General features: G+C 46.2%; 1 protein-coding gene and 1 long non-coding RNA gene across 4 annotated transcripts; one reads left to right on the top strand and one right to left on the bottom strand.

The window, feature by feature from the left end:
- Nucleotides 1–7,053: 7,053 nt before the first annotated feature.
- LOC109738864 (uncharacterized) lies at nt 7,054–9,752 on the bottom strand. The gene is made up of 2 exons (XM_020297969.3): nt 8,133–9,752; nt 7,054–8,002 (listed from the first exon to the last, which is right to left on the bottom strand). Exons 1-2 carry the CDS (start codon nt 9,543–9,545, stop codon nt 7,379–7,381), a joined length of 2,037 nt encoding a protein of 678 aa, XP_020153558.2. The 5' UTR covers nt 9,546–9,752; the 3' UTR covers nt 7,054–7,378.
- Nucleotides 9,739–14,475, top strand: LOC109738865 (uncharacterized). Of its 3 annotated transcripts, none has more exons than XR_002226910.4 (5): nt 9,778–10,767; nt 11,181–11,604; nt 11,700–12,046; nt 12,168–12,351; nt 13,945–14,475. It is a non-coding gene; the product is annotated as an uncharacterized lncRNA (long non-coding RNA). The 3 variants fall into 3 exon arrangements; XR_002226911.4 differs by having other exon boundaries at nt 9,780–10,767; nt 11,298–11,604; XR_002226909.4 differs by lacking the exon at nt 11,181–11,604 and having other exon boundaries at nt 9,739–10,767.
- Nucleotides 14,476–24,201: the final 9,726 nt, after the last annotated feature.

Genomic DNA, 24,201 nt, shown 5'->3' with positions numbered 1-24,201 from the left:
GCCTCGACAGCAAAGGGACCGCCAAGTTTGGTGGCATTACTAAAAATAATAATAATGTCTTAGAAGAACAATAATAATTATCAAAACTGATAAAAATAAGGTCTTCGAAATTATTTTATACGATATGACAGGGCCACCATTTAAATCAATCTCGAGGTATAACACTACTCCAATCTTAGCACGCTTAACTTTCAGGGTTTTTTCAGATGATGTGCGGGTAAGGAAGCTGCTCCTTGCTGATATGGGATGCTTATTAACGTTCTTTATTGTTTACCCGGAAGTTGGCACGTCGCAAGCCAAATGCCTGAACTAGATGAAATGGTAGTGCTTGTCAGGATTTAGATTGAAACTAGATTGGACATGAGAGGATTCTGTGGACAACTTCATAAAACATGAGGTTAATACTTAATATCATTATAAGATATGCATACGTGCATACATAATTATCTTGCACATTTCTAAAACCCTAACAGAACTACTCGAACTTATTCCTCGTCGTCGCCGCCGTCCGAGTCGTTATCATCGTCATTCCAATCGATGTCGTTGTCCTCCTCGTCGGCCATCAACGCTTCGTTCATAGCCCTACATTCGGCCCTTGTCTGGAAGATAATGTCTTCATAGGACATGGCCATGGAAAGCTTGATGTCGGCCGCAATGACGGTCTCTTCAGCGGCTCGTTCTGCCTCGCGGATGGTCTCTTCGACACATGCAATGATGGCCTCTTCGGCGGCTCATTCTGCCTCGCGTATGGTTTCTTCGGTGCGCGCTGTCGCTTTGGAGATCTTGTACGCCGCCTCGATCTCCACTTCGATGACGGCACGGTGGAGCTCCTGTAATCTAGGCCCGAGTTCGTCAATCTCGCGGTGCATGTCTACCACTTGGCGGCGGGCTACCACCCGAAGCTTGTCGACTCGCTCGAAGAGGCGGCCGCACTCGCGGCCTACCTCATCTATTTGGCGAAGGACCTCGATGACGTGGTCCTCCTGTGTGTTGCTGAGGCGCCGTTGTTGCAAGATGCCTTGATTCTAGCAGCAGTGCCCTTGAAGGGGGCTACCGAACCTTTACATACAAGGTTGGGCTCTCTCCGCAACTTAATTGGAGGCTCCCAACACCACCATGAAGTTTCACCACAGTGGAGTATGGCTTCGAGGTGACCTCTTTCGTCTAGATTGCCCAAACAATTCAAGAGTAACAAGATCCATAAGTGAAAGTATGGGGAATCAAATTTCCTTTGGTGGAAGTGTAGATCTAGGTCTCCTCCCTCAGTCCCTAGCAAATCAACAAGTTTGGTTGGCTAGAAACAAGATCAGGCAAGAAAGCTCTTAGGGCAATAATGGAGGAGAGAGAAAGAAAGAGAGAGGCAAGAGGTTAGTGGAGAGTTGGAAGAACCACCTCGTATATAGGCCCCCTCAAGTACAACCGCTCCTTGTGGTTTTGCCAACTGCGGTGCACAGGGAAATACAATCGTCGTCACCACCAGCAATACTGCTGAGTAAACCTTTGCGAGGACAACCGAATCGGTACCACCAAGTACTGCCCTAGTACCAGAACGAAGTCATCTGTGCGCGGTACAAGGTCCAGTACAAGGACCGATACAACCGCAGTTGTTCGGCTACGACAGTTGCTAAGTCCCGGGAGCAGCCGGGACAACCTGGTAACTACCACCAACCACTGCCAAGCCGCCAGAACAGAGTCACCCGGTTCCGGTGGTTGGAGCGGTACATTGGCCGAAACTACCGCTCGGTAGTGAACCTAGGGGTGGCTATGAACAGGGGTACAACCGCACCACTACCACCTGGGGTCTCGAGGGAATCACCCCTCGGGCGGTGATTGCTCCGGAAGCACCAGCCGGGCCGTTACAACCACACCTACTAGCGGTAGAACCGCCAAGAGTAAATTGTTGAAAGCCACCACATTTGTGGCACGGATACTCTAAAACCATCACTTTTGCCAGAAGTTTCAAAAAACCACCACTTCCGCGGCAAGTGAATAACAGATTGCACTGATTCGAAATTGACCTGCCTCTAACAGCAAAACTGACCAGTCAGGCCCACCTGCCGGGGCCACGTGGCATTTGCAAATGGGGGCGAGGAGACGGACGTTAGCCGGAGGAGGGCGTGGTCTGTGGCCCACCTGTTGTGCAGCGGCGACCGGAGGAGGAACAACACTGCCGGTGGCGCAAGGGACGGCGACGGCGCCGCGTCTCGGGGCGGGAAGAGGGCCAGTCGCAGCACAGGGTGCGGGGCGGCGGCGTCCTAGGTCGTAGCCATTGATTTGGTAGGAGCCAAGCTCCCGCCCATGGCCGTAGCCGTCGATTCGGTCAGAGCCAAGCTCCCGCCCATGGCCGTAGCCGTCGATTTGGTCGGAGCCGAGCTCCTGCCCGTGGTCGTGGTCGTCGATTTGGTCGGAGCCGAGCTCCCGCCCTTGGCCGTGGTCGTCGATTTGGCCGGAGCCGAGCTCCCGCCCATGGCCGTCGCCGTTGATTTGGTCGGAGCCGAATTCCCGTACCCGCACACGTGCTCGACGGCGAGCTCCGGCTGGCGTCGGCCACGAACCAAGCCCGACGACGACACCATGGACAACTGCAAGGGAGCTCGTGCGCGCGTCCTCCATCGGAGCTCCCTACCTCTCCCCCTGTGGAGCGTCGTCGGTGGTGGAACGGCGCCGGCGCATCTGGGCGGGAGAGGGTGAGGCTGCATGAATCGTCCCTGGGGTCAGGCTCATCGGCGCCGCTGGGATCCTTCGGCTCCGCTCGCATCTCCGACAGCGGCGCCCCCAACTCGGAGGCGGCCTGCAGGAGGGAAGGCTTCCACGGCGGCGAGGAGCAGAGAGCTCCGGCGGCGGCCATGGCGAGATCTACTGTGGGGGCGGAACCAGTGGCTGTTGGTCGGTGTGTGCGTGGGCCCGAACCTATTTGCAAACGCCGTTAGTGTCCGTCTGTGCGCATCCACGCCCCTCGACCCGTAAGTGGGCCCAACTTGTCAGGTTTGCTGTTAGTCACGGTTCACAGCTTGTTTAGTGCAATGTGTTATTCACTTGCCGTGGAAATGGTGGTTTTTTGAAATTTTTGGCAAAAGTGGTGGTTTTAGAGTATCCGCGCCATAAATGTGGTGGCTTTCAGCAATTTACTCAACCGCCAACGTGGGAAAACAACACTTGGTAGAACTTGAGGCTCTCTCCTCCAACGAAAGGTTGTATGTGGGTGCATGAGTGTGTATGTGTTTTGATTCACCCAGTACCTTCTGAAAGGACCCCCTCTTAATAGTACGGATTTCCTACGGACAAGGAAACAAAAGCGTCGGAAATGCCGTCTTCGATCTTTTCCGTCCAGAGGGGTACCCAACCATCGTGTGCCACGTAATGTATGCATGTGTAGCTTAAACACACGGTTAGTCCGTAAACTACATTGTTATCAACACCAAAACACTTAAGACGGGAAATGCCCTTACACTTTTCAAAAGCACAAACTTGCTTTTTACACTATTTTTAGCCATCATGGAAAACTTACGCACATTTTTCCATTAATATCAACAAGGTCGGGAGCTCCTGTTCGGCGTTAAGGCGCCCGCTAGCGATACTGGCGCTCGCATGGCAGCGTCGCGGGCCGGCCACAGTAGAGTCAGGCTTCGATCTCTGACCGCTTGTACCTAAACATTCTAGCGCAGCCACAAGACCGAACTCCCTTGGCCGTTTATTTTGAGGAAAAATAATCCTTATTACAAACCCAACCTATTACGCGTACTATTTTATGATAAAATAAAAAAAGTGAATGCACAACGTGAATTTGAAGAAAGTTCATAAAATTGAACAGGTTCCTAAAAAATTGTGAATTTGAGAAAACTTCACGAATTTGAAAAAGTTCGCAAAATTTAGGATTCATCAAATTTCGAAAAAAGTTCAAAATCTGGAAAAAAAGCACATTGATTTTGAAAAAAGTTCACAGATTTTGAACAAAAAGTTCACCAATTTAAAAAACATTCATCGATTTTGAATAAAAAAAGTTCAGGAAATTTGAAAAAATAGTTCACATATTTTGAAAAAAGTTCGTCGATTTAGAAAAAGTTCATCTATTAAGAAAAAAAATCATCAAAATTTAAAAAAAACTTCATCAATTCGAAAAAGGTTCATCAAAATTGAAAAAAGTTCATCGAATTTTAAAAAAAGTTCATCGATTTAAAAAGAAGTTTATCGAGATTGTAAAAAAGTTCACCAAATTTTAAAAAGTTCATAGAATTTCAAACTAGTCCATAGAATTTGAAAATAATTCATTGAATTTTAAAAAGAATCATCAAATTCGAAAAAATAGTTCATCGGTTTGAAGAAAAAGTTCATTCAATTTTAAAAGTTTGTGCATTTTTGAGAAAGAAAAAGAGAAAGAGAAGAAACAGGAAAGGAAGGAAAAATCAAAAAGCAAACAAGAAAGAGAAGGAAAAGGGAAAGAAAAATGAAATCTCGATTCACAGCGAAATTGAGCAAGAATAGAAAGCAAAAAGGAGGATGTGAGCCACGAGTGTGAAGGTGGCTGAACCATGGTCCATTAGCATTTTTTTTTCTTTCCTGCTAAGCTTCAAAATAGGTGAGGCCGATGGGATCAAACTCGAGACCTATCAAAGACAGAACCGTAGTGACCACTACGCCATCATCACGCTGGTGACTAGTAACTTTTTTCTCCGCTTTATTATTTCTTCAGTTCGTTGTGAATTCACGTTTCCTTTTCAATTTTTTTCTTGTTCTTTTTCTATTATCTTATCTTATCCCTTTTCCTTTCTTGTTTTCTTCAATGCACGGACTTTTTCAAATTCGTGACCCTTTTTTCGCAAAATCACTGATCTTTTTTCAAATTCATGGTTTTTTTTCTTGAAATCGATAAACTTTTTCAATTTTGATGCACTTTTTTCAAGTTCGATCAACTATTTTTCAAAATCGTCAGTGAACTTTTTCCAAATTTGATGATTTTTTTCAAAAACAATTACCTTTTCCAAATTTGATGAGTTTTTAAAATTGATGAACTTTTTTCAAATCAATGATCTTTAAAAAAAATTGATGAACGTTTTCAAATATGATAATCTTTTTCAAATTTGATGATTTTTTAAAAATCAATGTTATTTTTTCAAATTCATGTGTTTTAAAAAAACCGTGAACTTTCATGATTTTTTTGTTTTTTGTGATTTTTTGATTTTTTTTCTCGAATGCGGCCGAGTACATGGGCCGGCCCACTAACATCGGCGCGTGGGCACCAGGAGCTTCCCTGGTGCCTAAAGCGCCGAATAGGAGCTCCCGAGGGATGGTCCGTTTGGTGGGTTTCCCCCTAGCAAACATTTAAATTCGGTCGAACAGAACGATGGGTTCGCCAGGACACCCTCCCTTGGGAATGTTCCCCGTTCTTTGGGTCCTTACTGTGTATTTGGTGTTTTTTTGAGGAAAAAGGCGGTGGCTGTTTCATCCATGCAATTCACGAACACAGTAAGTTTTTGTTTTGTTGAGGAACACAACTACACAAGAAGTTATTTAAAATGTGTTATTTACTACCTGTGGTAGTCCGTTGCATGTGTGGTTAGATGGTTAGGAGGACAGTGGTATTGTCGACCAAATAGGGTCAAGTCTTGGTTGTTTCCATTTTTCTGAATTTATTCGGTGATGTTCGTTCAGTGAGAGAAGACGTTCCCGTCGACTACGAGGTGATTGTGGTGACTTGGTCAATATCAAGATGCTATGTTGATTCAGTTTCTCGGAGGTGCTCATCGGGATATGGTGTGTGTTCATACGAGTGAGTGTATACTCATGCATGCAACTGACTTTGATTGTACTGTGTTAAAAAAGAGAAATGTATTTCTAGTCCCTCAAGTTTATGAAAAGTCTACATATGACAAGTGGCTACTTAAGAAATTTTAGGCGATAGTTAGTCCCTCATGTCTCAAAACTGGGTAATTTTCGTCGAAACCAGAAACTAAAGGGTATTGGGCTGACGTGTCAAATTGACTGCCACCTCATCCTCTCTCTGTCTTGCTCTCCGTGAGTTGGAGTTGCAGCAGAAACATTTCGTCGAACACCTCTTGTGCGGCTGACCGAGCTAGAGTCCGGTTGCCACCCCACCTCTTGCAGCTCCCTCTTGCACTCACCCCACCGAGGCTTGCCTCGCCGCTGGTCGCCACTCCACCACCCCGCGCTGGCCCCCATCCTGGACAAAGAGGGCGACCACACCGGTCGTGCTGTAGCAACCCGTGAGGTCAACGCCCTCGACTCGTTGTGGCCACGCTCAGGAGTTAGAACATTTCTCTGCTCCTGTGCGCCGTCTGCACGGTCACCACCAGCCACAACTGCCTCGCCTGTGGGCGCCTTGCTGCTCGTCGACGGCGAGCGACGACGCCCGTGGTGGCCGGATTTGATCTCGGTGTGGAAGCCGAAGGCACAGGACGTGTTCGACAAAATGTATCCCATGGAGAAAGAGAAAGATTAGATGAGGTTGCAGTCAACTCGAGCTGTTCGAGTCGAAACCGGGACAGGTCAGCTCAATACAGTTTGGTTTCTGGTTTTGGACGAAAATTATTCGGTTTTGAGACATGAGGGATTAAATGTCAGACCAAAAAAACTTGATGGGCCATATGCAGACTTTTGGTAAATTTGAGAGACTAAAAACATACGGAGGGACCATAGTACTTTTCTCTAAAAAAAACTATGTTCAAAGGTTACAGAATCAGCACAACTGGCAAACACACGGAGCAGAGTTACAGCAGCATCAGCAAAGATTTACGTAGTTGCATCATCATCTCAAGTTCAACTAGCAAACGTTCCGATCAGAATTACAGATTTACACAGTTACGTCATCAGCGCAACTAGCAAACATTCCTAGCAGAGTTACAGCAGAATGAACAACGATTTACACAGCTGAACTAGCAGACTTTCCAAGCAGGGTTACAGCATCATCAGCAGAGGCTTACTTCCATCATCATCTCAAACAGCTAACATTAGCAGTAGAGTTACAGAAATGGACTCAGCTGAACTAGCAGACTTTCCGAGCAGGGTTACAGCATCATCAGCAAAGGCTTAGTTCCATCATCATCTCAAACAGCTAACATTAGCAGTAGAGTTACAGAAATGGACTGCCACCTCAAATTGTATTATGTTCAAAGAGCATCACCACAATTGGCAAACACCCGGAGCAGAGTTACAGCAGAGCAAGCGAAGATTTACATTGTTGCAACATTCCGAGCAGCATTATCAGCAGGAGCATCTCAAATGCAGTAGCAAATTTTCCTAGCAGAATCAGCAACGATTTTTACAGTCACAACACCAGCTCAACTAACATTCAGAGGAGGGTTACAGCATGGGCACCAGAACTGCAACACCAGGGGTATTGTAGGCGTAAGCATAAGGTCAGTCACTGCATGTTCAGGCATGCAGGGCAGCATCGCTCCATGAGCCCACCGGGCACAAAGCTCTGGAAATCTGGTCTTGCTTGGAATGCATTGAAGGTTCGTAGGAGAGTTACCACCTCACAGGGATCCTCGAGGACACCAAGCGCACTGGATATGTGGCCCAGTCCACCGTTACATCCTGTAGGCAGAAGCGCCAAGTCTCGTGCTGAATTGGCAAGCAAGCCAATGTCATAAAGGCATGGAAAACAAGCAGCACGGCTGATGATAAAATCTCTGTAGGCGTGAGGAAGGTCAACTGGGGAAAGAAAAGCCTTGAGAAGGCAGGCAATGCCATACGCCCCATGTACTGTGACCCAGACCGTATTGGGGCGGTGGGTCACTCCAGAAGAAGCTAAAACGCAAGCCAGCCGACGGGGACACACGTATGCATCTTGATCAGCACCATCCAGCCTCAGATTGAAGCTGAATTGCCACACCCGCCCATGCCCCAAGACCCCTTCAGCGTTCATGAACGCTATGAGCAGATCAAACCTGTCAACACTATCCAGCACTTTCTTCACTCTCTCATAGCTGGACTGAGCTCCAGCAGAGGTACCTAGGATGTCTTGAGACGCTGGTAAGAGTACCTAGTGCAGAAGTTTAGATTAGTCAGCTGTGACTAATCAACAAGCATGTAAACACAAGTAAAACAACAAGCATGCATGAATTCATGAGTCAGAACAATTTTATTTGTAACTAAGAAAGACAGGAATCTACCTGCATTGCGACGAACTGAAAATTGTTCCCCACAAGGTCAGAGATCCGTGCTGCCTCCTCATCGTAGTTATGCGCCGTAACCTTTAAGACATTGATGCCAGAATCGTTCACTGATTTCCCGCAAGTCATGGAAAGCTCTAGCTCCTCCAGACCAGATAGCAAACCCATTCTGGACACTATGTTAGTCTTGGCCGAGATCTCCACAATCTTGTTGAAGTAGCCAAGTGTCAGCAGAGCGTCGGACCCTGCAAAGTGTTCCTCTCCTTGCCTCTGTACACCAAGCAACTTTGTCAACTTGGTTAGCTTGCCAGCAAACCTTGGCTGCACTAGCTGAGCAAGCACCTTGACATCGTAGAACAATGGAAATTTGTCACGAAACACATGTAGAAACTTGTCTGAGGGCAATGTTCCTCTGCCTCCGGCAATAAGCAACCTGAGAAGGAACCCCACATCCCTGTCTCCATGAAAGGTGATCCAGGTTACAGAATCATCACCGAAGGGCAAGTGGCTAAGCACATCTGCAAATAGCCACTCTGGCATCACGCCCCTGTCCCTATACTCTGCCAACTTGTGCCCCTGGCTCTCCAGGAAATCGACTGCAGATGGGTGATATCCACCGGATTGGACATCAATATGCACATTCACCTGGTATGCCTCCACAGGAGATGGTACCGGACCCTCGAACGCTAGAGCAGGACCGATTTGGACAAGCGCACCTTCGTTGACATACTTCTTCAGGTACTCATACCAGTCGTTGGGGCAGAACGGGCGATGGTCCAGGTCAGTGGCGGAGCTTGCGCAGTACTCGAGGTCAAGGCCGATGTAGAGGTGGCCGCTCCTCTTCTGCACCTTGCGCTTGATGGTGTTGAAGACTTGCACAGAATTCTCGAGGTCAATGGTGACCACTCCCGAACCGTCGAAGGCTCCGGTATGCTCGACGGGGGGGAAGGGCGTGCTGGCTGCCGTGCCTGAGTTCCCAGTGTAGTTGTTGAGGTGGAGGAAGGAGCCGCTGCTGGAGTTGCCGCTGCTTGGGTCGCTGGCGTAGTTGTTGAGGGGGAGGAAGGGGCGGCTGCTGGAGTTGCCGCTGCTTGGGTCGCTGGCGTAGTCGTTGAGGGGGAGGAAGGGGCGGCTGCTGGCGTTGCCGGGGCGGTAGAGGACGGGGCCGGGACCGGGGCCCAGTAGACCATCGCCTTTGCCGCTGAAGTCTCCCGCGACGAGAGGCCGGGACGGCGGGCCGAGCCCGTGCGGCGAGGCGAGGGGACGAACCTGTGCGGGTGCGGCGACACCGTAGGGAGCTCCGGGCTGGCCCCGTGAAGAAGCGAGGCGGTGGCCGTAGCCCCCGCCATATCCATCCACGGCGGCGTAGCGGTTGCCGGCGGGGAAGGAGGGACGGCTCACCGGTGGCCTGTCCATGGCGACGGCGGGACGGGCGGCCGGGGGAATCGGCGGTGTTGGCTGTTGCGAATGGTGGCGCGCTGCTGAGAGAGAGGGGGGACTCGAGAGATTGTAACCGCTCAGCTGATTCTCGAATCGGCCAGCTGGCGTGGCTCGCCGGAGAGAAGAGAAGGGAGCCCAAGTCGAGGCCGCGCGGCGGAGGGCGCGCTGCTTTCGAACGACTAGTTTTCTGTTGGTTGGTTCGCGGAATACGCTTTCATTCGGGGGAAGCGGAACGTTTTCCCCCTCTTCTTCCTCCCCCCTGCCAGCGGCCGAGGCGCGGTGCCGACGCGACCACCGTGTGGTGTGGGGCCGCCTCCACGCACAAACCCACGCCCTCCGCTGTGCCTGCCCTGCGCGTCAACTGGAGATGGCTGCAGTTTTGAGTCTGCTGCAATGCTCTCGGTAGCGGGGGGAGAGCCCATGGCTGCGGGGGGTGGAGTCAGACGACGGCGGCGACCTCTCCGTCAGGTCCCGTGCGGCCAAGCGTGGCCGTGGTGGAGCAGCCTTGCCCGCAGGGTGCCGACCTTGCGCTTTTCTTGAAGAAGAGGAAGCTGTTGGTGCCTCCGCTAGTCTCTACAGACCCCAGCCATGGGCGCTGCCCACTAGGTGCTCGATGTAATGCCTGCATGGCATGGTGATGCCAAACTCTGTTTGCTGACTCTTAGCAGCTTTCCCCAGCCATTTTTCTGCCTGTCAGCTGTTTTACCCCAGGTGCCGCACACTCCAGCCGTGGGCACTACTCATCAGGACTGCGAGATGATGTTGTTCTTGATGTTCGGCGGAAGCCTGCACGGTCGCTCGCCAGCCATGTTTTGCTGTTTCTTTTGGGTTTGCGCTTTGTCTCTGTTGCAGGACTTGCTGGTTGCAATTCACTTTTCTATCCATGCAGGACCCCCCCCCCCCCCCCCCCCCTGCGTGGATCGAGAAAAGAGAGGATGATGTTGCCTCTCCAATAGGTCGTGTGGGACGAATGATTCGGAGCTGTGCAACAGCTAATCGCACATGCATGAGGAGAGATTAGACTCCCGATAAGGCGGACCCACTCCCCAAGGAGAACTGCGATGATGTTTTATCCCAAGTTGAAGTTTGGCTTGGAGCTGCGGCCTGCGGATGAGTTGCTTCATGTCATACTCAGTGTGGAACCCTTTCTCTCTCAGAGCTCGATACCGAGGCTGCAAGCCACTTATCCATGGAAATGGTATGCTTTCAAATTTAAATGTTTTGCTTGCTCGTGTAATGACCATGTTCTACTTTGGGTCATTATTGCTACATATTGTTCCCGGTTAAATAGATTGCTTAGGGAAAAAAAAATACATGTTCAGGGAATAGGTGCTCTCGATCTTGCATACTTGTTAGTACCATAGGCATCGGCAAAGAGAATTACTCATATTTATTCTTGTGGAATGGGTGAAGGATACGTGTTTCTCTGGTTACAAGGATAAGCTAAAAAAATGTTCTGCTCCAACTAAAAAAAGAGTTCTGCTCATGAAAACTCAGATAACAGAGGAATAAATATTTATGCCAATATTGTTTCCCTATTCTAGAACCATGCATCCATATCTCGACTCTGATTCCGATAACTCCATCAGCTCATCAGTTGTCATACCACAGGTCAAGAAACATGCATGATGAGCTGTTTGTGGAGAAATAAAAACACCCAAACCTCATTAACTGCATCGCTGCTTTCCTAGCTGCAAACTTATATCACCTGGACTTCCCCTCTGTCAGGTCAATAATGTTGTTGTGGTGTCTGTATGTAACCTGATCGACTGCACTCCAGGATTTCATCCTCAACTAGATGTTGCTAACCTCATCGAAGTTCACTTCCATTTGCTGGAGGGTCCTTTCACCACATCATAGCCCTGTTTTGCGACTGGATTTTGTTTTTCCTTTAGTACCCCCTTGTACATTTCGAATCTTAAATGAGAATACAGAGCACCTGCTGTGCAGTATAAAAATATCCTCTGCTGTTGCTTTTATCTCTGAGACAAGATGGAAGTGTGTAAATGAAGCTGCTGCCTGCTGTGCTTAGCTGGTGGGAAACTCTTCCCTGTTATCTTATATATGACATGCCATGTTATAAGCTGTTATGATCATAATGGTGACTCAAGTTTTCACATACTTTTGCAGGATCAATGCACTGAAGAGGCAGTTCCAACTTCCAATATCAAAATGTTGTTCCTGTTGTTCCCACAGGAGAACTAAGCAATCATTTAATCAATTGTATTGCAAGTATACACTGAATATGCTTCTAATGGTGGAGGTTGTGTTGAACCACTGTTACTGATGTGTTACATGGCTGTCCTACGTTTATTCCTGTCACTGACCCAGAGATGGAATTTGAGAAACCCCGGAAGATCTCTAACTTCATCTATCAATTCTCTGGTTTCTGTTCAAAGTCCTAAGCTGTAAGCTGACATCAATCAACGCATTAGTATGCAAGCAGCAAAGACATTATCTCAGGAATGAGAAATGAGGTACTTTCACATGTTTCTGTAGGAGCAGCCTTTGCAAGTCTGAAATGAAGCTAAATGATTTTCCTGCTGATTTATGTAACCAATGCAGTGCACCGATGACTGTTTGCTTATTGCATTACAGACAATGGTTCTTACGAGGGTGGTTGGTGTTCGTACTAATGAATTGGCCGCTGACAAAAAGGTGAATTTGATGGGGAGGACTGGAGGAGCATGAGTTGCCAAGCACTAAGTGGATCATGGTGCTGAGCAACTCCAAAAGTTGGCAGCTGACAAAATGGTGAAATTTGATTTGGAGGACCAATGAGGTAAGCCAGTACTATTCGCTTTCAGGACATATAAAGTGCTCTTTACATTTTTTTAATCTGAAAATAAGACCAAGTTTGTTACCTGCCGCGTTTGTATTTTTTTTAGACTCAGCACAACAACCAAATGGTCATAGGATAACTTTTGTTTACATGGTGCATGTATTAGTAGTATATGGTACAGTTTAGCTTTTAATATTTAACTAAACATGCAGCTTAGATAATAATCAGTCATTTTTTTCTAAAGCATAAGAGGTAGTATGGTGTAAGCCCAATAATTATTCTGGGAATTTGCTTCCTGAATTACATACAGGCAGAAGACAATAAAATTTAACTTCGGCAAGCAATTGTAAAACAAAACAGAATTAATAAAGAAATGTTCAAGCTAGTCATACACCAGTAGGTTGATTTGTTACTGCGTGCCTCTTGTCTTAGTTATGTTGTTTCCTTGGTACAGTATATACCTACAGTCTAGACACTGGTCATTTAAATTTTAATTAGTAACAGATGTACCTTTAATACACTAGAGGGAAAAGAATGATATCTCTTAATAAAAGCAAGAATGTTTTAGCTGGAAAAGGATATGCATGAGGCATATGAACACTCTATCTGCATAAGTTATGGAGGAAACGAAGAAATGGTCTTTTAGTTCCAAACATAAACCTGCATACTGAAGTAGAGACTGATAGGTTGATTCAGACGTATATCCCACTCACATTTTTGCATATGAATTTTTATACATCTTATTTCGCATGTCCAATGGTGAAAAAATATCATAAAAGGTGATCCTGAAGTAGATATCCAGCATGTAGAACAAAAGAATAGCAAAATCTCAGATTTGGATATACATCTGAGACCAACTTCTTTTAAGAGGTATAAACTATGTGAATAGAAATATCTTTGAACCCCACAATACCAATATTGCCCAGTGATCTAATTCTTTCTCTGCACTTTACAGTGTGAACAATGTCTGAGGTAAGTGGCACTTGTTCATCCTACTACAGAAGTTAATTAGGAATGAGAAACTCATTTACTTTTGTGAATGCAGCTTATATTCCTTAAAAAAAATCAAACTGTAGGAAGCAAAGAATGCATTCAAGTCCCTGCTTGAATCGCTTAATTTTTTTTTCCCAGCTTAATATTGAGTCTGATTGGTCACGGAGTCTGGAACAACTTGAATTGAACTGCTATTAATTAATTAATCAAAGTGCCTGATATATAATCTTCCCAGGCCATGAGAGTTATTAGAAATGAAAGACAAAAGATATGGTACTCTGAAAACTCTGGAAGAGAGAAACAAGTTTTCCAATCAGGTTACCATTTCTTTCTTATAAGAGATAACATTATTGTGGAATCCTTTGAATGTAATATCGTCATCTTGGTTTTGGTAAATGGTTCACTTAGGGTTATATGTGCTATTTTTGCAATACTTAAACCAGTGGGTAAAGAAAGGATTGAAGCTGAGGAGAGGCGTCTCTAGTAGAGGATATGCCTGTTGAAAGAACTGCTTGCTTTTGCAATTCAATTCTACTTTAATTGCTTTACCTGGCAGATTTTCCAGTCAAGCTATTGATGTTTTGGACTTGTCATATGCAGCCAGCTTGATGTTTTGCTTGTTTCAAATAAGTAACTTGGAGCATCACGTGGTGGTTTTGGTGATTTGCTTTATACAAGGAAGGGGCTCTTCTTGGATAAAACATCATAGGGACATGATGAAGGAAGCTGCTGATCATTGGTAATGAAACTGGCAATGGTCCAAGCCAGCCAGGCGCAATAAAACTGGCAAGGATTGAAATTGTAGTTTGTAATCTGCTTGCCTTTATGTCTGTGGCCGTCTCTTGTTTATCGCGCTCCTCGGCTTGATGCAGATGCCACTGTGAATTGCACAAGTGGCTTACAACTAGACTTCTTGATTTCTTTAGCAATCTACTCAAGTAAGGAAGATGTCTGTGAACAAACTCAGCAACAGACAGGCTGAGTAAGGACTGAGCTTATTCTTCCCTGGAGCTAGGAAAGGTGAAAGGACTTTGAAGAGTTGGTACAAAATAGTTTTTTAGTGGGATTGGATCAAATCCTTGATTAAATTTGTAAAATATGAAGAAGTTATTTATAAGAATATTGGAGAAACTGAAATTGTCTATGAGTAAAATAGATAACTGTTTTCATAAAGTAAATGTCGTAAGTATTTATGGGGAAACGAGGGAATCTAGGCAAAAGACCCCAAAACCAAAATCTAGTGAAAATTTAAACAAATATTCCATCCGTCCAAAAATACTCGTCAGAGAAATGATGTATCTAGATGTATTTTAGTTCTAAATACATCTATTTTTACCCATTTTTGCGACAAGTAATTTTGGACGAAGGGGTGAAAATTGGGTCTGATAATTAATGTGCAGAATTATATACGATCAAGATATAGCAAAATTAAGAGGTGAAAATTGGGGACTGATAATTGAGACCGGGATATCTCCCAAGTCTTAAAGTGAGATGTTTTACTACCATAATTTGCTTAAATATACCTGTATATATTTTTACAATTTATATCATGTTGACCCCAACTTTGTTGCTCCGTCCACGGTGCAGGGCAATTCTACATCAAGCGGGACTTTCCTCTTTCATTTTGTTTATGTATGTTCTTCCTGTTGCTTGTCAGCCCTTTGTATTTTTTTAATAAAGTGTGCTTTTATTAACTTAAAATGTAGCATCCAGTAGACAACCATATTGAGCGACATATGACCTCATAGATAGAGTGCACATAGTCAACAGGAACAAGTTCGACGAAAAAAGTAAATAAATAAAATGACACATGGGCATCAGTAAAGTCCTATACTTCATCATTTTGCCAGAAAAAATGAGATCGATAGAAGTCTAACCTTTGCCAGATTGACCAGGTGGGATATTATTTGTAGACCCAAAGATCAAGGGGGCTTGGGATTGAGAACCTAGAAATCAAAAATAAATGTCTGCTGAATAAATGGCTTTATAGGTTATCGGTTGAGACGGATGGTATGTGGGCACAGATTTTACGTAATAAATACCTCCATCTAAGTCTTTAGCCCAGCTTACCATAAGACCTAATGACTCGCCATTTTGGAAGGGGCTAATGAGGACGAAGGATGTATTTTTCGCAGATCGAAATTTGTTGTCGGAAACGGCACAACAACCAGATTTTGGGTAGATACATGATTAGGGGAGATGCCTCTAGCCTTGTAATACCCCACACTTTATAATATTGTACAATGTAATGAGGATTACGTTGCTACAATACTACAATCGGCTCCCTTAAACAACCAGTTCAGGAGGTCTCTAGTGGGAGAGCGTTGGATGGTTTCATCTCGTGCGAAGGTTGATGGCCGGACTCCTTTCGCTGGAAGTTAACTAGGAATGGCGTCTTCACGGTGATCTTTGTACCTGAACCTAATTAATTCTGGCCCAATCCCGAGATCGATTCATATTTGGAAGATAAAAGTTCCGTTAAAACTGGGGACCTTTGACATACCCTCCCGTCCCCCGCGTCGCCTCCCGGGGCGGCTCGGGTGGAGACCAACCCCGCCGCCGCAACCCACCACCCCTCCTCTCCTCCACCCCCTCGCCGCCACCGAATGACGCGGCCGGGCTAAGCCCGCGCAGCGGACGGCGACGGCGGGGCTCTCCCGGCCCGTGATGGCGCGGTCGGAGTGCTGGATCTTGGGCGGCGGCCCCGGCTTCGTGGCGGCGGACGGGCGGCCGCTGTGGCCGCGGGGGCGGCGCGGGGGCTGGGCCTGGTGACGCTCCGGTCTCCCCCATGGCAGCGGGTCGGTGTGAGAGGGCTTGGAGCTCTGGATCTCGGCGCTGGCGACTCCCCGATTTGTCTCTGGCTCCGCTTGGTGTGGCTGCGCGGGGCCTTGGTGGAGCGATGGGGGTCGACGGGAGGGCTGGCCGTTGCCTGATCTGGCCGGGCGTGGTCGAATTCGGGCGGACAGCGGTGGTTTCCTGCTGCGGTCTTGTCTCCGCGTGGTGCGGTGACTGCAACGCAGTGGAGCGACCTCTTGTCCCTGGGCCTGGCGTGGCGATGTTGGTCTCCGGGGCGGCGGCCCCGGGATGGTGGTTGATGTGTTGGCAGCTGTGGAGTTCGCGTGGGCCACGAGGCGGCCGCGGTGTTCTTGGTGGAGGGAGGCTCGTTTGGCTCGGCGGCGAGGCCTGGTGGTGGTCCTTGCATGGCGATGGCGCGATTGTTGTGCTGGGGTGCGCGGGTCAGCGGAGGTGCTGGTTGGCGTCGGTTGACCGCGTGGGAGTGGTGGTGTTGCTGATCCGGGCGAAAGCTTGACCGGCGCTTGCTGGTCGGCGGCGGCGGCGCTCATGTGCGTCACTTTCCTCCTTGGAGGCGTCATCGTGGTGATTGGTGCTCTTCAACTCTCGGGTCAAGATCTCCGGGCGAAAGTCAGGATCCTGGTTGGATCAGACGGCGGCGTCGTCTCCAACGTCGTTTTCCCTCCTGGGGGCGCCGTCTTGGAGATCTTGGTCCCTTTTGTGCTTCCTATAGGCTGGACGTGCACGGCATCGCGGTCGGGAGGTGCCCGGCCGGTGGCAACGATGATGGTGGTGAGCAGAGCTGAGTCGCAGCTTGTCCTTTTGATGTCGAAGGTCCGAGGCGTCAATGGGTGTGCCCATGCTGGTTTCTGGCTGTGACATAGAAGTCGGAGTTGCGGTCGGCAGGGCCACTGCGACAACGATGACTCCATGAGGACGGTTTTTAGCAAGCGGTGCTCTCCGGATGTTGCGTTGGACTAGGTCGGTGCGAGGCTAGCAACTTTCTCGTGTGAAGCTCGTCAGCAAAATCGGAGCTGCCATGTCCTCGACGCTGCGGTCGACTGTTTGGCGTTGTTGTGGCCAGGTCGTTCGCGTTTGCCCCTTTGGGGTTTGTATCTAGGTTTTCGCCCGGTTTTCCTCTAATTAACTGGGCAACTCTCTTCTTCTTAATCAATGAAAATGGCAAATCTTTTGCCTCGTTTCAAAAAAAAAAGTTCCGTTAAGAATTAAGATCTTCATGTGGTTCGCTCACAAAGAAGTGATCCTAACCAAAGATAATCTGCTAAAGTGAAGATGGGTAGGCAGTTCGCGCTGTTGTTTTTGTGACAAGGATGAAACAATACAACACCTATTATTTATAGATTGCCCTCTCGCGAAGCTTCTTTGGCGCACGATTCATATAGCCTTTACTATTAACCCTCCAGTCAGAATTGACATGTTATTTGGGACCTGGCTCACTCGCGTGGAACCAGTTATTGTGGGACGTATTCGGATAGGAATATGTGCACTACTATGGGTATATGAAACTACAGAAATGATATGATATTTAACAAGAAAATCTTATAAACCTTTTGCAGGTTATTCACAAAACTACAACATGGATCCGTACGTGGTCGTTACTCACTCATACGGACTCCAGTGAGCTTTTGGTTACTGGATACAACCGATGGAAGACAGTAGCACGGGCAAACTACAACCGGTTTGGATGCCGGTCCAATAATAGGGTAAGTGTTTAGTAATCTTGTCCTGTTTTTCGCCGGTTGTGGCTTTGTTTACCTTCATTCATTTTTATGCTCCTTTTGCGAGCTGTACTGAACTACGCACTTTGTTCTGTTTGGATCTTTTAATAAGATGGCCGCATGCATCGTTCTGATGCAGAGGTCGGGTGTTATCCTCCTTTTCGAAAAAAAAATCAGTAAAGTCCTATGTGACCGACGCTATGCCTATGTCGACAGAGGAGGTGGGCTGCTCCCGTGATTATTCTGCCACCCATGTTGGGTAAAACCCCTTCTACCCGCTCCAGTCGCATACACGGCCTTGAACAACAGTTAGTACTCTGTTTAATATATAGCATATTCCACATACGAAACTGATGCGTACAACGAAAAATAAGTGATTTTGTCATTAAAAATAATGTCATTTCTACATAGCCAAAGCAATCATAATAGGATACATGATTGACCACGTAAAAGCATAAACTTACATTGAAAAGGAGGTATTTGTTCGTTCAGCACTTTGTGTATGTCGTCCTTTTTCCGTTTTATGGTGTTGGTTGTTGTATTTTGTTTTTAAATTATTTGGATTGCTTACCACATGTGTCACGTGGTTGGTCGTTGTATTTTCTTGAGTGGCCGATGTTTTCTTAATTCAAAATTAGGCTAGTCTTGCCCGCAAAAAAAAAGTCAGGCGAGTTTTAACCCTACGTTCTTGAAAAAAAAAGGGTGTCAACGTGATCTGAAAATGCTAGACCTAGGAAAGATCTCCAAAACCTACGGACCTTTCCATCCTGACCACTAAATCCCCCCTGAATTCAACAAGGTGAGCCTCCCTTCCCTGATTTCATTCAATCAAAAGATGCCCCTTAAGCCGTTAAGTTAACTAAAAGGGTTGGATACGCTTTGTTGTGCCATTGGTGTGCTAGCTTTCAATTTTTAAAAGAAATACTCTCTCGGTTTCAGAATAGAAGGTGCAGGCAGAATAGTGCTTCCTTTTTCTAGGTGATGAACTGGTGTGTGAGATTGATATGTTTTTATACGATGATTCGAAAAATTGATGACCCGGTCAAAATTGTATATCAAATCCAAAAATGAATATCTCAATATAGTGGAAGAGTTTCAAAATTAGAGAGCATAGTGAATTAAAAAAAGTTTAAATGAGCAAGTTCCTTGAAGAATTGTTGATCCGGTCACAATCGAATGACTCAATTTCAAATTCAAGACCTTGATTGACTGTGAGTAATAGTGCAATTAATAGATTGTGTAAGATAAGGTGTAGCATTGCTCTCTATCCGAGAGATTGACATACACGAACGAGCACGTGGCACAACCATGGAGTCATCATGGTTGATATATCATTGGATTGTTGATTGCAAAAGAGAACGCGAATGACTTCGTGTGGCACGAACCACTCCGGTCTTAATTTTTTATATAATCAAAGTTGACATTTGAAAAGAAAAAAATCAATTGATAAGTGCCACACGTGTGACATGAAACACTGCTGCTCTGATGTTTTTTACAACTAAAGTTGCCATCCAAAAAAAAGAAACAGACAAAAAAACTAAAGCTTGCCATCCAAAAAGAAGTTGTCATGCTTGACAGCTAAAATTGTCATCCTCGCCTCACTAAACTTGCCACAAAAAAGTTAAGAGTTGTCATGTGTTCATGCCACACTTGTAGCACTTATCAGGGCCCAAAACAAACCCTCAACATAGCTCCGCCTTTGCGTGTGTGCTGTGATACTGATGTACATGGACCGCGTGAATGTGACTGGCGTCTTGGCGGTCTTCTACAAGAAGGTGACACGCCAGTCGATCGAGGAGTGCTACTTGTTGAGATGCCGACATTCAAATTATCTTTACGATTATAATTCTTGTTTGGATATTAGGCAAAGCAGAGTTGAGAGGGGCCAAAAGAACAATTTCTGCTTAAACTTTGACAATCTTTAAAATTATAGCTTAACAACCAATGATAATCCACATAATTTCTCTAGGGGGGGCGGGGCGGGGGGGGGGGGGGGGCATAGCCCCCCTTGGCCCTAGTGAATTAATTCTAACTAGGGATGAATATCAGTTGGTAAATTGTGATAATTGGCAGCACCTTATTCCCTTGCATCTCAACCGTTGTGTTGTGCATCTTGGCGAGGGTCTTTTACAAGATGTTAATAAGCGAGTCGACTGTGGAAACTACCTCGTGGATCTGCCGACATTCAACTTATCTTTACCATTATAATTCTTGTTTCGATATTAGGCCATTCAATGTATATAGTAGTAATATAATTTCTTATACATTGAACAACCAACCACTGCTTGCTTGGTCTGTTTCATTACATATTCTTGTCTGGATACAGACAATTAACATAGTTTTTCATACATTAGGAAACCTCTGTGCTCAAATCATGGCTCTGCATCCTACATGTTATGTCGATGACTATGAGCTTCCGGTCAGAATCAACGTTACTGAAAGACTTTCCTCAATGAAACTTGACATATTCCTCTCGACTTAAAAATATAAGAATCGAGTCGTACCTCTTTTAAAATAACATTCTGGCTAAGAACACTCAGAGGAGCAGAGAAAAACTCGCTACTACCGGGACCCATACAGACTGCCTGCTAGCAGGGATCCCCCAAATTGCAGAGCTGGGTCTCATCTCATCTGCGTTTCAGATATCCTCTCCAATGCTTTTGTTAGCTTCCCAGCTCGACCAAGGAGGTGGATTATGCATCCATAGTGGATCACACTATGAGAAGCCCTGCAGACGCTGAGAAAGAAACCGTTTGTTAATCAAGCTGGCAGTGAAACACTGATGAATGTCACTGGAGCATTGTGTAAAACATGGATAGTATCCTCACCGTGAGAATCAGGGAGCTTGCCACGTGGGCGTTGGGCTCCAGCCAGAACTCTGCACCTGAACGGCGTCCCTAACAGCCAGCTCCACGGTGCCGCCTAGAGAAGGGCGGGAACATGTACGCGTCAGGCCTGGCTGGCTGGCTCCAAGGCCCACGTACACTCGCGAGGCGCCCGGAGGGAAATTCCGTCAAACAGGCCGCGGGCGCACGAGGCCACGGGGGTCCAGGCGGCGTCTCGCGTCTGGTTCGCGGCTACAGCGGCAGTAGCCACAGGGGATTGGCCAAGGAAGGAGAGAGGGAAAGGGGCGGCGCGGTGGAGCAGGAGCGAAGCCTGTCGCTGGACGTGGACTCGTGGCAGGCTGCGCTGCGCCAGGTCGGCTGGCAACCGAAATTAACGGTGCCCATGTACGGAACCTTTGGAAGAATTTTTATTTATTTTAGTACCGATTTTATTTTAGCCCAAATTTTTGAAATCGATCTATTACTAGTAGAGAAGGGGAGTATTATCCCCAAATGCCAAATGGAGACCGAGCTCCACAAAGGTCTTAATTTGAAAACTTCAAAATTTGAATTTTTCAGTTTCAAAAAATTCTGAAAACAAATTCATACATACCTAGATGGGAGCAACTACACTAGAAAACATGCTTGTGGTAGAAAAATATATAAAATGGATCTGGACCACTGGTTGAAAGACTGATGGCCCAAATTTAGGTGGAGCGATCTGTCCGCATAATTTACAAAAAGGTCCTTCGATACAAGATAATTTGGTCTCGATGGCCTCGTCGTTCAATCCCAAATCGCGTACAGAGCGGCAGCCCCAACGCTGGAGACGGCGGCCCAGATCCCTCCTCAAGCTAGGTGAATTCAGAACATCTCAACCTAGATACATAACATGTGTGTAAATTTTGAAGGGTGTGTTTCGGCCTCATCTAGATGTGACATAAATAATTATGTCACATCTAAGCTGATGTCATCGTTTGTTTGTCGCCTTTTCTTTGTTTGTTGTTCTCTTTTTTGTCCAGCCCAGCGTGACATTATTTTTATAGAATCATGCAGCATGACTAAAGGACAGTCACCCAGATCATGCTTGCAAGGGCCACGCCTAGCGCGCCTCCATGCTCGCTAACTGTACGATCGCTACCTCCGGTAGCCTAGCCGTACGCAGTAGTACATTTTGTGTTTTTCTCCTTTTGTTTTTTTCCTTTTTATGATTTTTATTTTTCTCTTTCAGGTTTAGTTGTTCTTCTAGTTTTCTTCCATTTTTTTATTCTTTATACTTTTTGTATTATAAAGATTATTCTAATATATGTTGAACATTTTTTAAATACAAATTAAACATTTTTTAATATATGGAGAACATCTTTTCTTTGTGATCAATATTTGTTTATGCGACATTAGCGAGAATTCCAGATACGGGCTCCACACAAGAGTCGAACTCTGGTTGTTGCCACAACACTGCGATCCCAACCATTGGGCTACTGCCCTGTCCTCAAACATCTTTCTTTTCAAATACACACTGAACACGTTTTTTTCATAGGGTGAACATTTTTTGAAATACACAGTGAACAAAATGTAATATATTATGAATTTTTGTATGGTGAACTTTTTTTAATATACACAGTAAACCTTTTACGAATACACACTGAACAATTTTAAATTGCATGCGGAACATTTCTAAAATAAAAAAACTAGTAAAAAACCAGAAAAAAAATCATGTATTCAAAAAATGTACAGGGTTTTAATAATGTTCGTGATTTCAAAAAAATGTTTGCAAATTCAAAAAATGTTCACAAAAGTCAAAATAAATGTTTATGTATTCATGCTCTTCGACGAACAAAACGCACAAGCCCACCGTTGATTCACAAGCAAAGATGAGTTGCGAGTTGAGGATGGACTTGCAACTGGCGCAACTACAATTACAAGCCCAGTTGCGAGCCGATTACGGAATTGCAGTTGGAACAAATACAAACTACAAAAAGCTCAGTTGCTAGTCGAGGGTAGACTTGCAACTGGGGCTATTACAAAATACAAAAAATTCCAGTTACGAGTCGAGGTTGGAGTTACAACTGTGGAAACTACAACTACAAAAAAAGCGCCCTAGTTGCGAGTCGAGGTTGGACTTGCATTTGTGCCAACGACAACTAAAAGAAAAGCCCCCGGTTGCCAGCCGAGCATGGACCTGAAATTGGAACAACTACAACTACAAAACAACAATTGTGGGCCGAGGTTGGGTTTGCAACCGACACAAAATTATTGGACCCCCAATTTCGAAGTGGGGGGGTGGACTCGCAACTTGGATAAGAACACAAGCGCCCTTAGTTGCGATTAAATGGTAGGCTTGCAACTGGGCCCCTGAGAAACACACCCTTAGTTGTGAGTTGATGGTTGAGTTGCAACTAGGGACCACGACAAGAACACACACGCCCTTAGTTGCGAGTTGATGGGTGACTTGCAACTGGGGACCACGGTGAAAGAACACACACGCCCTTAGTTGCGGGTTGATGGTTGACATGCAACTAGGGACCACAACAACCAAAACACGCCCTTAGTTGCAAGTCGATGGTTGATATGCAACTGGGGCCGTACAACAAACACACACACCCTTAGTTGCGAGTCGATGTCTGACCTGCAACTCGGGCCCGTACAACAAACACACATGCCCTTAGTTGTGAATCGATGGATGACTCACAACTGGGGACCACGACAAAGAACACACACACACCCTTAGTTGTGAGTTGATAGTTGACATGCAACTGGGAGCCCCAACAAACATGCCCTTAGTTGTGAGTCGATAGTTGAGTTGCAACTGGGGACCACAACAAGAAAACACATGCCCATAGTTGCAAGTTGATGGTTGACATGCAACTAGGGACCACAACAACCAAAACACGCCCTTAGTTGCGAGTCGATGGTTGATATGCAACTGGGGCCTGTACAACAAACAAACACACCCTAATTTGCGAGTAGATGGATGACTTGCAACTCGGGCCCGTACAACAAACACACACGCCCTTAGTTACAAGTCGATGGATGACTTGCAACTGGGGACCACGACAAAGAACACACACACCCTTAGTTGCGAGTTGATGGTTGACATGCATCTGGGAGCCCCGACAAACACGCCCTTAGTTGCGACTCGATAGTTGTGTTGCAACGAGGGACCACGACAAGAAAACACATGCCCTTAGTTGCGAGTTGATGGTTGACATGCAACTGGGGACCATGACAAAACAAAACACGGCCTTAGTTGCGAGTTGATGGGTGGCTTGCAACTGGGGGCCCTGACAAAACAACACACCCTTAGTTGCGAGTAGATGGTTGACAAACAAACATGCCCCGACAAACACTCTTCCCTCCCCCTAGTTGTGCGTCGATGGTTGGCATGCAACCGGTATCGGACCCGACAAACACTCTCCCCGCCCCCTGTGACGCCCCCGATTCAATCGTACACTAATCATACATGCCAATGTGTACGATCAAGATCAAGGACTCACGGGAAG

Source organism: Aegilops tauschii, chromosome 3 (genome assembly GCF_002575655.3).
Source record: "Aegilops tauschii subsp. strangulata cultivar AL8/78 chromosome 3, Aet v6.0, whole genome shotgun sequence".
In the NCBI taxonomy this organism is placed as follows: domain Eukaryota; kingdom Viridiplantae; phylum Streptophyta; class Magnoliopsida; order Poales; family Poaceae; genus Aegilops; species Aegilops tauschii.
Note: the sequence above shows the minus strand (reverse complement) of the source record. Positions and strands in the feature narration are given on the sequence as shown.